At 37.3% G+C, this 14,258-nt stretch overlaps 1 protein-coding gene across 1 annotated transcript in view; it reads left to right on the forward strand.

Annotated features, from left to right (window-relative positions):
* The first annotated feature begins 859 nt into the window (after positions 1-859).
* LOC310733313 (transketolase-like) overlaps positions 860-14,258 on the forward strand; it is a 13,553-nt gene continuing 154 nt past the window's right edge. Inside the window, exons 1-14 of the mRNA XM_083554495.1 lie at positions 860-1,079; positions 3,143-3,260; positions 4,430-4,543; positions 6,167-6,264; positions 7,139-7,330; positions 7,722-7,840; positions 8,070-8,263; positions 8,481-8,645; positions 9,414-9,570; positions 10,637-10,767; positions 11,562-11,645; positions 11,884-11,977; positions 12,342-12,464; positions 13,408-14,258. The exon at positions 13,408-14,258 is cut by the window's right edge and continues 154 nt beyond it. Of these exons, the coding sequence (XP_083410621.1) occupies positions 973-1,079; positions 3,143-3,260; positions 4,430-4,543; positions 6,167-6,264; positions 7,139-7,330; positions 7,722-7,840; positions 8,070-8,263; positions 8,481-8,645; positions 9,414-9,570; positions 10,637-10,767; positions 11,562-11,645; positions 11,884-11,977; positions 12,342-12,464; positions 13,408-13,595 (1,884 nt within the window). The 5' untranslated portion in view covers positions 860-972 and the 3' untranslated portion in view covers positions 13,596-14,258. The remainder of the gene's footprint in view (positions 1,080-3,142; positions 3,261-4,429; positions 4,544-6,166; positions 6,265-7,138; positions 7,331-7,721; positions 7,841-8,069; positions 8,264-8,480; positions 8,646-9,413; positions 9,571-10,636; positions 10,768-11,561; positions 11,646-11,883; positions 11,978-12,341; positions 12,465-13,407) is intronic.

Below are 14,258 nucleotides of genomic sequence, written 5' to 3' on the forward strand. Positions count from 1 at the left end.
CAAGCACATCTGTTAAATACCATCCAGTAAACAAATCCTCATCAGATACATTACTCACTTTGCTTTTATGAATGGAATTTAAAGGCAACTGTGAAGACGGGATAAATGGTATGACGCCAGTGTGATGGATTACATACCAAATATGTTTTATGTCAACCTAAGCTCTGTAGTTGTTGAAAATACCATTGTGACGCTTGTTTCCCCTGTCTTGCTTTAAACCTCCTGCCTTTCATATCTTGCTAATGGAAAAGCGAGAGTTAGTTGTATTTTTTATATTTTCATTCAACGTCAAAATACATATTTATTTATTTCCAATTATTTGTGTTTTGTTTCCGTTTACGTAACAGTGAATCAGCATTTCTTGCTTGTTCTGATGCTAATAAACTTTGCAGCTTCACTATGTTCAGCTTTTGTTGCTAATATTACAGAAGGCCCATAAGACTTTTCTATTTGTATTTTTTATTTTATTTTATTTATTTTTTTATTATTATTATTATTCGGTGTCAGTTACACTGGCCTTATCTATGTAACTTCACACTCCAAATTTCCAAGAGTGCTCAGTTACACAGCTGGGTAGCATATAAAGCATTAAACGACCTTAAAGTAAACTAAAAATATAAAATATAGATTAGTAATTAATCTAGTAATTAATTAATCATCATCTCTATTGTACATATGCAAGTTTGAATAAAAGACTTGTGAGCATGCAGGTCTAATTCCAGACTTTTTTGACACAGACATTGAATATATTGTTTCTTTGTTGTGTAATGGCTCATTTCAGAGTTCCACACCCTCTCTCTCTCTCTCTCTCTCTCTCTCTCTCTCTCTCTCTCTCTCTCTCTCTCTCTCTCTCTCTCTCTCTCTCTCTCTCACACACACACACACACACAAAGAGAGATTACAGCACGCACCATCGACCTTCATTCATTTTCCACGCTGTACAACATACAAGTATATACTCAGGACTGCATCATGGAGCCCCATTACAAACCAGATAATCAAACACTGCAGGAGCTGAGGAACATCGCGAACCGACTCCGAATCAATTCCATAAAGGCGACCACTGCAGCTGGCAGTGGGTAAGAGACATTCACTGTATATATTCTCTCTCTCTCTCTCTCTCTCTCTCTCTCTCTCTCTTTCTCTCTCTCTCTCATTTCTTTTATTATTAATGCTCCATAAGTCATTGTTCTGCACCATGGAAGAAATAAAGCTTATCTTCAAACTGAAGTCTGAAAAGGGCTCACAGTAAAAGAAAGATGATTCAGTTGCCATATATACAGCATAATGACATTCATTTTTTTGCCATATGATGGCAGGTTCAGCTATGACACCGTGCCCCTGGAGCAGAGAGAGTTAAGGGCAGTGCTCAAGGACCCAACAGGGGCAGTTTGGCAGTGCTGGGACTTGAACCCCCAACTTTTTTAATGCGGTTTAGGTTTACACACTACATAGAAATGCATATGCCCAAAACTTATCTGCACATATGACATGAGTTTTAGAATGCATCTGTGTATGGCTGCTATTATACCACACTGCATGTGTAGCTCCTGCTGATTCCATGTGAATCAGAAGCTGTGGTTACGTGCTCAGCAAGGCTCACACACCTGGTTTAACCTTAGACTGGTTTAAACCAGAAATTAATCTGAAGAAGAAAAAAAAACTGCTGAAATGGACCCTGGTGTCCTATTTTCTCATTTATTTTTGATACATTTCTCATACTTTCTCTCAGGCTAAATAACAAAAGTTGTTATTGTATTAGTCGGCAAATGTAATATATAGTGTATATAAGTAATTTATATAATTAAAATGTATTTGTAATTGTATAGCACATTTCTAATAGTGAGTTATAAAGTATGAATATTATTTAATATAGAATAATATGGCAAGTAAAAGCTAGTTAATGATGAAAACGTCTTGTCTAATGATTCTTTTCTAAAAAAAAATATAATAATAATTATCTACTGCAGTTATATCATTTGGGACAGAATAATATTTAGACATTTCACAACAACTGAAATACCCAGTAATGTGATTAAAGTGGCTACATGGGAAAACCCTCCACATGATGAAATATATAGTTTCTTTTCCGTATGAATCTCAAATGTAAAATAGAAGCATTTGGAATTACTAGCAAAAAAGAAAGAAAGAAAGGATTGAAGACATATTGACACACCTGGTGTCTGATTACAAATTGGATTAAAGATTCATAAAGTTACTGAGCAACTCAAGAACTATGAGGATGTATTTGTCTACTACTTTCTAACAACTACAGTTTACTACAATGGCTTTTTGACTGCAATTTACATGAAGAGTTCTGCATTGATGTGTCCCTCACTGAACATTACATTTCAACAGTAACAGAACTGTAATGAATGGATATTCGATGCCACCCAGATGAGGATGAGTTCCCTTTTGAGTGGTTCCTCTCAAGGTTTCTACCATCCCAAGGAGATTTTCCTTGCCACGGTCACCACTGGTTTTTTCATTAGAGATCCATTTATGAAAAGCTACTTTGGGAAAATGTCCATTGTTAAAAGTCAAAGTTAATTTAATGAACTTTATGCTATATGTTTTTAACACTCTTTTATATAGCCTAGTCTAATTAAAAAATATATATAATATTATCTAAATATATTTGAACAAATGATCTATTATATAATATGTGCATGTTGTAGACCAGGGGTCACCAACCTTTTTAAACTGAGAGCTACTTCTTGGGTACCGATTAATGGTGAAGGGCTACCAGTTTGATACACACTTCTGAAATAACAAATTTGCTCAATTTACCTTTAATTATATGTTAGTATTAATAATTAATGATATTCATCTATATCTAATCATCTATATGTTAATATTGTCATTTTCAAATTCACACCAATGCATGTGTGATTTAAAAAAGAATAGCACCAAAAAAATTTGATGCAGCTCACTGGTAAGTGGCGCTATGGTGAGCTATTTTTAGAAAAGGCCCACGGGCGACTAATGTGGTCCTTGCGGGCGACCCATGTTGGTGACCCCTGTTGTAAACGCTTAGAATCCATTTGTGATTGCATTTATGACATTACTGTATGTTTGTGTTTGCACACCCTTTTTTTTATTATTTATATGCAAAAAGTGGAAAGTTTTCTTTGCTCCACAGGCACCCAACATCATGTTGCAGTGCAGCAGAGATCATGTCTGTGCTCTTCTTCCACGTCATGAAATACAAACCTGCTGACCCACGCAATCCCAACTATGACCGCTTTGTTCTTTCCAAGGTAACAGATACAATGCTACATCTTATAAATATAAACGTATGAGATCAACATTGTATAGAACACCGAGTTTAATTTACGCGACTAATAATACAGAAAATAATCCGTCTGCCTCTCAATTTGATAACCCAGTTTCTACCACGCAGACGGATGTGATCTCTGTCTGAACAGTGGCGGATAATCTGATAGGGCTGCGAGACATTGTGTATGTGAAAGGTAACACTAGTCTAGATGTGACCAACCGGTTGAGGCAGATCGCATAAGTCTGGGGAGTTTTCTTGTCCTTTTTCTGACAAGGGCTTTTCGTTTGAATGAAAACAGGTTAGTTATGTGGTGTAGACAAAATTATTAGTCAACACCGCATAACGCTGTGATATATAAACCTCTGGCAGTTGAGACAATTTCTTTCCAGGTGATACATTGATCAGTTCATTAGTGTCTAGTTATTGACATGCGATTCATAAAAATTTCATTTAAACCTGGTGTTATTGATGGTGCCATCAACACAACCAGACGCCAATTAGACGATACATGATAATCTATAATCTAACAATATCCCCCGGCTAAATACTCTATGGAGAACATGTGCACACTTGTCCATTCAAGGCAGCTATCCAATCAGCTAATCGTGTTGCAGCATATACCAGTAAAAATAACTCAGTTAATGCTGGCATCAAACATCAGAACTAAACATCAGGACAATCGATACAGTCTCTGACGTTGAGTTTTTAGTGTCCAATGGACGAGTCACTAGATTTTACGTAGAAACATCCATTCAGCAGCAGTTCTGCAGACAGAAACGTTCAAAAAGGTCAAAGGAGAATGACCAGACTGTTTCTAGCTGACATCTACTGTAACTCAAATAAGCACTCTTTACAACCACACTGAGCAGAAAAGCATCTCACAACAACGACAGGTTGGAGCCTCTAATAGCAAAGACCCACATATGTTTTCACTCTTGTTCCACTCTTCTGTGGTTGTAAAACGTGCTTATTTGCGGTATCATAGCTTCGATCTGTATTTGCACGTTTTTATGCAATGCATCTGATAAATTGTTGACAATTTCATAAATGTGTAGGTGTACCTGTGTTTTAAAGCCTGAAATAAATGAACATATAATAGAATAAGCCAGCGTGAATAAAACCCTTATGTGTTAACTTTGTGTGTTTAAGGGCCATGCTGCTCCTGTGCTGTATGCCGCCTGGGCAGAAGCAGGTCACCTCCAGGAGAGCGAGCTGCTTAACCTTCGAAAGATTGACTCCATCTTGGAAGGCCATCCAGTTCCAGTAAGCAAATACTGTACATATACAGGGAGTTCCACAATAGACTTTCTACTGGTTGACTAAATATGAATGATACTTTAATTAGCATTTCACTACAAATTACTTTTAATGTTTTTTATTATACAAGAACTTAGAGTTGACATCAAATCCTGCACCTTGATTCCTATTGATATTTCTATTTAACATATCTGTATGTGTGAGCATAAATTAGTAACCATCTGCAAGTAGAATTTACTATGTTAATAAATCTTGATGTAGAAAGAGGACATGACATTCAACAACACTGTAGAAAATACGATTTGAATCAGATGTGGAACTGGACTTCTATCTGGTTGGATCGAAACGTTTCACTAATCACCGAGCAGCTTCTTCAAGCTTCTTCAAACTTCTTTAGAGTAGTGAAACGTTTCGATACAACCAGAGAGAAGTCCAGGTGAAATAACTCAACCTCCAATCTTTACAAAATCAAAAATGAAAGAACTTTGGTGGTTGGCAGGACTCATGGGAAGAAAATAGTAAAAAAAAAAAGAAAAGAAATAGAGGACAATAATAAGACAGTGAATTCTGATTGAGGGATGAAAAGAGAAAATGTCTAATAAGGTCAATCTTTTTGTTTAGATGTTTATTAACTTTATTTTCTATTGATGTATTATTAATAATAAATTAAATAATAGAATAATATACTATTGATTCATTTTATTCATTTATTTTTATTGTAACTTTATTGTAACAAAGTCTCGATTTTTACATTTTACCACAGGAAAGACTTTAAAACAGAGAATTTTGCATGATGATAGTAAATTGTAACAATAAATAGTTATAAACTATATCCTGTAGAAAGCAAATAGAAATGTTGGTGGAACTTTAGTTTTTTTGTTTAATGTATGTAATAAATAGAACTAAAATGTCTCATGGACATTCTACCACATCAACAACTAGAAACTGAAAAAAGGATGATGTCTATCTTATATATATATATATATATATATATATATATATATATATATACAGTACAGACCAAAAGTTTGGACACACCTTCTCATTCAAAGAGTTTTCTTTATTTTCATGAGTATGAAAATTGTAGAGTCACACTGAAGGCATCAAAACTATGAATTAACACATGTGGAATTATATACATAACAAAAAAGTGAACTGAAAATATGTCATATTGTAGGTTCTTCAAAATAGGCATCAAGAGAATGCCAAGAGTGTGCAAGCAGTAATCTAAGCAAAAGGTGGCTACTTTGAAGAACCTACAATATGACATATGTGTTAATTCATAGTTTTGATGCCTTCAGTGTGACTCTACAATTTTCATAGTCATAAAAATAAAGAAAACTCTTTGAATGAGAAGGTGTGTTCAAACTTTTGGTCTGTACTGTATATATATATACACTGTATATGTATGCATCATTAGTATCACTGCCAAATTGTGTTAATGTTAAAGCTTGAAAATTGTTGAAGAATGTAGTTTTGCTCAAATGTGTGTGTGTGTGTGTGTGTGTGTTTGTGTGTGTTTGTGTTTGTGTGTGTGTGTGTGTGTGTGTGTGTGTGTGTGTGTGTGTGTGTGTGTGTGTGTGTGTGTGTGTGTGTGTGTGTGTGTGTTTTTAAATTTTTTAAATTTAGAAACAGCAGTTTGTGGATGTGGCCACAGGTTCTCTTGGGCAAGGACTTGGTGCTGCATGTGGAATGGCCTATACTGGAAAATATTTTGACAAAGCGAGGTATTAAACAATATACATAAAATAACTGCTAATACATTAATAAATATGACCACGACATGACAAATCATTCTCTCAAGCAAATTCATTGTAGGTATAGAAATGATTCAAATTTTGAATCTTTAGTGTGAGCTCGGTGTTCAATTTCTTTTTATTTTTTTGCATTTGCTTCCTTGTCTCTTTTAACATCGTCTTCATCCTCTGTATTTCTGCATTCCGTCAATTTGTCAGTTATGATAAGATACTAATGGGGAACTCATGCTTACAATTGCACTATTCATTTTTTTCTTGCTGCCTTTATCACTATATTTATCTTTTCCCCCTCATCAGCTTCCCTCATCAGTTTTCTGTCGATCAGTTTATTTATTTATTTCATGGCTGCCCCCAAAGCTCAGTCACAAGTTGTTGTTTTTTTTAACCATAATTATCACCAATGATGCTAAATGTGATGGCATGACTACAGTACAACCCAAACCATAACCATAACCATTTCTGATCATATTTGACATCCACAGCAGTCTGCTCAAATGTTAATCACTTTTTCATTTTATAGCTACGAAATCAAAATCAGTAAGCCGTGTTTAGCTTCAGGGTGTGGTTTTGCCAGGTGTATTTGTGTTGGAGTGGCAGAGTTGACCTTTTCTTTTCATGTAGATAAAGCTTTATAGTAATATCAGTTTAATTAAAATCTATATAATTTTTAAGCGAGATGAATAATTTACTGTTCGTGTCTAAAATGAACTAATTGTATTATTTTAATAACATTTCACTTCACAGTAATTTGTTGCTCTGTGAGGAATCTTAATATACATTGCCAGTCTTTTGCATTGGATATATTTATTAATATCTTTTTATTTCTATCTCCTTGTTTCTGTAGTTACCGGGTGTACTGCTTGCTGGGTGATGGTGAGCTGTCTGAGGGCTCTGTGTGGGAGGCCATGGCCTTTGCTTCCTTCTATCAGTTGAACAACTTGGTGGCCATTCTGGACATCAACCGCCTGGGCCAGAGCGACCCTGCACCCCTACAGCACCAGGTGGAGAAGTACAAGAAACGATGCGAAGCCTTTGGGTGAGTGTCTACATGCATGGGCACATAGGTTGGCGTAGCATCTGGTGTGTATTCCACATCGCTTCCAGTGTGTCTGGGAAATCCTTCAGATCCATCGTGACTACAGAGACTTAATATCTTTGGCTCATACCTGAAACATAATATTATAAAAACTAGAATACTGTACTTTAAAATGAATAACTGGAGAATTTGTGATTTTAATCTTTATTTTTGTTACATTCATTGTTTAACTGGTTTTCTTCTCCGTATTTTGTTCCATTATTTCAGTATTTTATTGTCACTACTTTGTGTGTGATATATTTTATTCGGACACAACAAACATATAGTAAAGTTCGAGAATGACTACAGCGCTTCACTATGCTTACACATATTATTTCGTGTGTGTGTGCAGATGGCATGCTGTCATTGTGGATGGCCACAATGTGGAGGAGCTGTGTAAGGCTCTGTGTCAACCTCATGACCAAGCCATTGCTATTGTTGCCCTAACCTTTAAGGGCAAAGGCATTCCAGGTACAACACACACACAAATTATATAAGCTGAATTATAAACCTCTCAACACTACCCATCAACTTTACATGTCTTTCCAGTACAACAGTAATAGTCACTGTACTCTCTCTCTCTCACACACATATATATATGCTTTTGTGTGTGTGTGTGTGTGTGTGTGTGTGTGTGTGTGTGTGTGTGTGTGTGTGTGTGTGTGTGTGTGTGTGTGTGTGTGTGTTTTGTGCATTATAGCATCAGAGGATAAGATGGGTTGGCACGGTAAACCCCTGCCTGTGGATATGGCTGACAGTGTAATAAAAAACCTACAAAGTCAGATTACAAGCAGCATAAAGCTGTCTCCTCTGATACCAGTTGAAGACGCGCCTCCTGTCAGCCTGAAAAACATCCAAATGCTTAGCGAACCGAGCTACAAACTTGGAGAGAAGGTACAGAAACTGGCACAAGAAAAAGCCTAATATTTAGGTGGTAACTCTAAACATAAGATTTACAGACAAACCTCTTCAGTTCAGTTTTGGCAGAAATAAATCTAACTAGTTCAATGACACCTTAAATGTGTAAAACTTCTCAGAAATGACATTTTAGAAGCAGAAATCTGCAGATTGGAATAAACAGAAACTACAAAATGTGGATTTAACCTTTCAGATTGCTACGAGGAAGGCCTACGGACTGGCTCTCGCAAAACTCGGCCGTTCCCATGAGCGCGTCGTTGTCATGGATGCAGACACGAAGAATTCCACCTTTTCTGAGCTCTTCAAGAAAGAATTCCCGAACCGCTATGTGGAGTGCTACATTGCAGAGCAGAATATGGTACTTGACTACAGAATATTCGTGTCGAATTCTCGTAAATACTCGTGAACTGAAAAACTGAGGCGCAAATTCAGATTCCCCTTCATTTAAACTAGGGAGCAGTGTACATTCTTACATTTTCATTACAATTAATGGTACAATAAACATTTCCGAAAGAAAAATGATTTCTGTTTGATGACGGCCAGTCCTCAGAGCAGCCCTTATCAAAGCCAGTATATCACTGTCTAATGTTCTTTAAGCAAAAGCTGATTGTTACTATACAGTACCTACATAGAAGGCAGTAAAAATTATTAATTATAAGTTCGAGAAGTGGAATTGTAATTCCACGAAGGCTAAAAGAGAAACATCTTCTGCGTGCTCTGCATAGCATTGCATGCGTGTTGCATTGCCTCAGTCATTACAGTAAGTTGCTAAAAAAAACAGGTGGCTGCTGTGGAGTCATAGATGAGGAAAGTTTTGCAAAGGATGCAGCAGTATTTCTGAATAATTGCTACACAGCCTCTTGTAACCACTGAACAATAGTTGCGTGTGTTTGTGTTTTTGCAAGCTTCTCAAGGCAACAATGCCATAAAAATTGTTGCATTATATGAAGTAGTTAACTACATTTATTGAAGCCACTGACCTATAAAACAGGTCTGGATTTAAATACTCTCCTACCTAGTTTTCTTTTATTAATAATTCTACTAGGATGTACTCAGACACACTGAGTTTTGGCTGTGTGCCTGTGTGAAATGAGTAATTTTTGTGTGACTTTTTTTCTTTTTTCAGGTGAGTGTAGCTGTGGGATGTGCAGCTCGTGATCGCAACGTTGTTTTTGCATCCACGTTTGCCACGTTCTTCACCCGAGCCTTTGACCAGTTGCGCATGGCCGCCATCTCCGAGAGCAACATCAACCTCTGTGGCTCGCACTGTGGCGTTTCCATCGGTTAGTTTTTTCTGATCCTGACCTCTAAAATCCTTTCCTTTTTGATCTTACTGTAACCGATATAAGTGTTAATGACAGGGTGGTGGGATGCAGCTAGAAGCAAAATGGAAACACTTTGTACCATCATATAACGATATTAGAACATATTTCTGTTCTTATACCAAAGCAATCATCACACACGATACTTGTTTATCCTTTACAGTTTAATTTTGTGAAAAATCTATAAAAGAAGTTCATTCCTGTTATCCCATCAATAATAGTAGTTATGAATGGCAATTCATTCAGTTGGTTGGGTTGAAAGAGGCAGATGTAGAGGACAGGGGGGTGTGGAGACGGATGATCCGCTGTGGCGACCCCTAATGGGAGAAGCCGAAAGAAGAAGAAGAAGAAGATGATGAATGGCAATTAATTTATCTACCTGTTTTCCAGTTTTAAAGTAAAGACAAAAGATTGTTGGTCATGTGAGAGGGAAAGCAAATGGCTCAAGATCTTCTGTTCTTAAAACTGCTTCATGGTGGAAAACTCACTGAGCTCTGTTAAATAATGTTAACTGAAAATAAAATACATTTTTCTGCTAAATAAGGTTTCTCATAGTAACCACAATGTTATTCTTCATTAAATAACTTTGTTTTAAAAAACCTATTTATCGGTATTGCTGGGGAGGGAAGAACATACAAGCTGCTGTGAATATATATATATATATACTGCATATATAATAACAAAAATTCATGGGTCAGTTTGCAGGAGCCAAATTCTGTGCACTGCTCCATTCCTTGTTAGTAAAGTTTGTCTATAATGAAACTACCAGTAAGTCTTTTCTCTTGTGACCAGTTCTTCTTTTTTAGTTCACTTCCCTGTGGTTAGTTTCCTCACATCTTCCTCTTTCTCGTTTCACCATGCTTGCAATCCAATGTGGCATCAATACTGTTGCTTGTGATAAGTAAAACACCACAATGCCGACTACACTGATCACTTCTACTTGTTTGCTCAATCCGTGTAGAAAAACTGATATATTACCTACAGCTGGGTTTTGTGTACTGACTTTGTATGTGTGATTATATCTCAGGAGAGGATGGTGCTTCTCAGATGGCACTGGAAGACTTGGCAATGTTCAGAGCCATTCCCACTGCCACAGTGTTCTACCCGAGTGATGCTGTGTCCACTGAGAAAGCAGTGGAGCTAGCTGCTAACACCAAGGTTCTCACAATTCTCTTGGAACAATTTTCAGAGAATATTAAACGTGTTTGACTTAGGGCTTGAAACAAACACCTGACCAAGGCAACAGTGATTAAAAACAGCAACAACAACAACAAAAAAACACTAGGTACGGTGTGTCTGTGCACATGTTGTTCACTCAGTGTGATCACTTTTGTTATGGTTTATTTATTATTTATGGTCACTTTGCAGAAGCTGGTGTGAACTGACAGCACTTGAAAAGAGTGTAAAATGTAGAATGTCATAAAAAAGGAAAATGTACAGTTACATATATATATATATATATATATATATATATATATATATATATATATATACACTGTCCAGGCATAATATTATGGATCAATGGTCCTTGGTTGTCCATGACCCTGTCGCCGGTTCACCACTGTTCCTTCCTTGGAACAGGAACATCCCACAAGAGCTGCAGTTTTGGAGACGCTCTGCCCCAGTCGTCTAGACGTCACAATCTGGCTCTTGTCAAACTCAATCAAATTCTTTCGCTTGCCCATTTTTCATGCTTCTCACACATTAACTTTGAGGACAAAATCACACTAACAGGTGCCATAATGAAGAGATACTCAGTGTTATTCACTTCACCTGTCATAATGTTATGCCTGATCTGTGTTTGTGGACTGTATATTTGGAGTGACAATTAAACTTCAGTCTTTGTTTCAAGCCCTGGTTTCACTGAACACACTTCATCTGTAGTTCCCCTGCTGGTCTGTAGAGACTGTGTTTATGTAAGGTTGCATACCCTTTTTAAAAACATTTTATAGGGTATTTGCTTCATCCGATCCAGCCGCCCTGAAAACCCGGTAATCTACAAGAGCAACGAAGAGTTCCGTGTCGGCCAGGCGAAGGTGTGTTACCTAAAAAGTCTGTCCTCTTTGGCAAACTGAGTCTTTCGATTTCCATTGTTCCTCTCTGTATTTGTATCTGCTTAGAACACATAATCTGTATTCAAATTCAAAAAATCGGATTTGCACTTACAGACCAAATCCAGCAGACACTAACTGCATGTATCAGATTATATAGATCAGATCGTTTACAGATTTGTCACGGTGTTAATAAGTTACACGTTGTGGTGTTCACGTGCAGGTTGTATACAAGTCGAGCAAGGACCAGGTGACTGTGATAGGAGCTGCTGTAACTCTGCATGAGGCTCTCGATGCAGCCGAACACCTGAAAAAAGGTACTTCAGCATGCAGAAAAGCTGACAAATATGAACATTCAGTATCCTTACAAAGCCAAATACATGACAAAGCTCTTACTATAAGATGGATCGGTCGTTTTTGGGTACATTGAGAGAAATGACAGCTGTAGTATAGATGCTGTGAGCAGTAGGCAGTGCCATAGTGCCACAGTTGCTGCCCTCTGAAACATTTTGGCAAGAAGTTTTCCCATAAACTGTGATAAACTGGCATATTCTTGAAGAACATCTTGTGATCCTGAGAAATGCTTTGTACACAATAAAGCACATACTGGGAATGAATGCAAGACAAAATTCATGATTTTTGTAATATATTAAAACTGACAGTATTATTTTGTCTTCTCAGAGGGCATAAACATTCGAGTGATTGACCTTTTCACTATTAAACCCCTGGACTCAAAAACAATTATCGAAAACGCCCGAGCCACAGGGGGTCGCATTATCACTGTTGAGGACCACTACTATGAAGGTGAGTGATATAAAACACTTTTGGTTCATCCCTTTGAAAAATGTTTACTCTGTAAGCGTAGTATTCAATATCCTCTATTTAATATCTGCTAGTTACTTCATTGCTACAGAAAAAAAAAAACCTGTAGTTATTGGAAAGCATTAGTATTAGTGGTAGTGTAGGTTAGGGATGGATTTCGACTGTCTGCTGCAATGCCTCAGGACTGCATTTAAGTGGCTATCGCTGAACAGTTCACCATGACAACACTATAATAAATGGACATTTGGCACCACCCGGATAAACAGCACCGTTTCAAAAGCATAGGCAAAGTACGCAGTCGCCTATGGCGCAATTAGCTGACCTCTGCCCTCGTCCATTTAAATGATTTACCTGTTTTTCTGCTTAAATGTAACACAGTTTGTTAGGGGTGACAATCGGAATCTCGTCTAGGGTACCAAAAAGCTTGAATTGGCCCTGCGAATAAGGATGGGTGCTCTTTTTTTTTTAACCAGAGGATCAAAGCTCCTTCATCTTACCTCAAGAGCCCAGAGTTAAGGCTGAAATTTATAGGCACTAAACTTACAGGTTCCCGCTTCATAACCTCGTTTACCTCCCGCTTCGTATAAAACCGAAATAAATTGCATTGCATCCGACTGAGGGACACTTTTGTTGCGTGTACGTGAGTGCGAATGCCTATAGATCAGAATTTTCATGCAAATATGAGGACAAGAGTAGAGAACAAAAGTGTAGGCCGTGTCTTGTGGGCTTACCGTGACCTACAAACTGCCTCGTAAATAATGTGTAAATATCTATTTTTTGCCATTTGGATGTTTTGCTGAATTTCATAACTGTGTGAGTTTGTTTCTGGTGTCCCAGCTCCTGCATTATCACTTCAGAAAAGCCCTATTTGTTGTTTCATGTTGTTGAACAAAAGGTGTTGATGTTATGATGTGTGATCACACAGGTGGTCTGGGAGAAGCCGTGTGCTCAGCGGTGGTGAACGAACATGACTTCACCGTGCAGCGTCTCGCAGTGTCCCACGTACCACGCAGCGGAAAACCCCGAGAGCTCCTCAAACTGTTCAACATCGACTGTGATGCCATTGTTCAGGCAGTAAAGAAGATACTCAATGACACTGGCAACAAAAAGTAACACAGTGATTAACAGGGTCATTATATTAAAATAGAAAAAGGAGAGAAAAATAGAACCAGATGATTAGTAGCTGTAAGTCATGGATTTGTGTCCTTTTTTTTCTGCTAAATTGTGAGACATTGTGAAAGAATAAACTATAATAGAGTTCACATTACATTCTTTTCATCAGCCAGCATCTAGACAAGCTGGAGCAAGATTACACTCCACATTACAAACTACATTTTAGAAATAACGTTGAAAAACGGTCCCGAACGCTCCATCATGCTCTAAAATGCTCGAGACAATGTTATGTAGAGATGTTGGAAACTTTAAAGTGCAAATACATGAAAGTACAGGTAGCCAATCAGATTGCATATGTAGATTCTGAATCCTGTGGCCAGAAAAAGCGTACAAAGGTTTTCCAACAATTTAAGCCACAAGTATGAGAAACTTTACCCTAAAGAAAATGTTTGGTTTACCGCTAGCCCTTTTTCATCCCTTAAAACTGGGAACTCCATGACAATCTATTAGAAATCAGCGTGAAGGCAATAAACATGTTTGGGAAGCATTCAATATGGAATATATGCAATACTGTTTTGCACGCTATTGAAAGAAAACATTTTCACCACATTACTAAAGATGATTTATTGACGGTTAAATAAAAAGTTGACTGCAAGTTAAACA

This window comes from Silurus aristotelis (genome assembly GCF_946808225.1).
Source record: "Silurus aristotelis genome assembly, chromosome: 11".
Lineage (NCBI taxonomy): Eukaryota > Metazoa > Chordata > Actinopteri > Siluriformes > Siluridae > Silurus > Silurus aristotelis.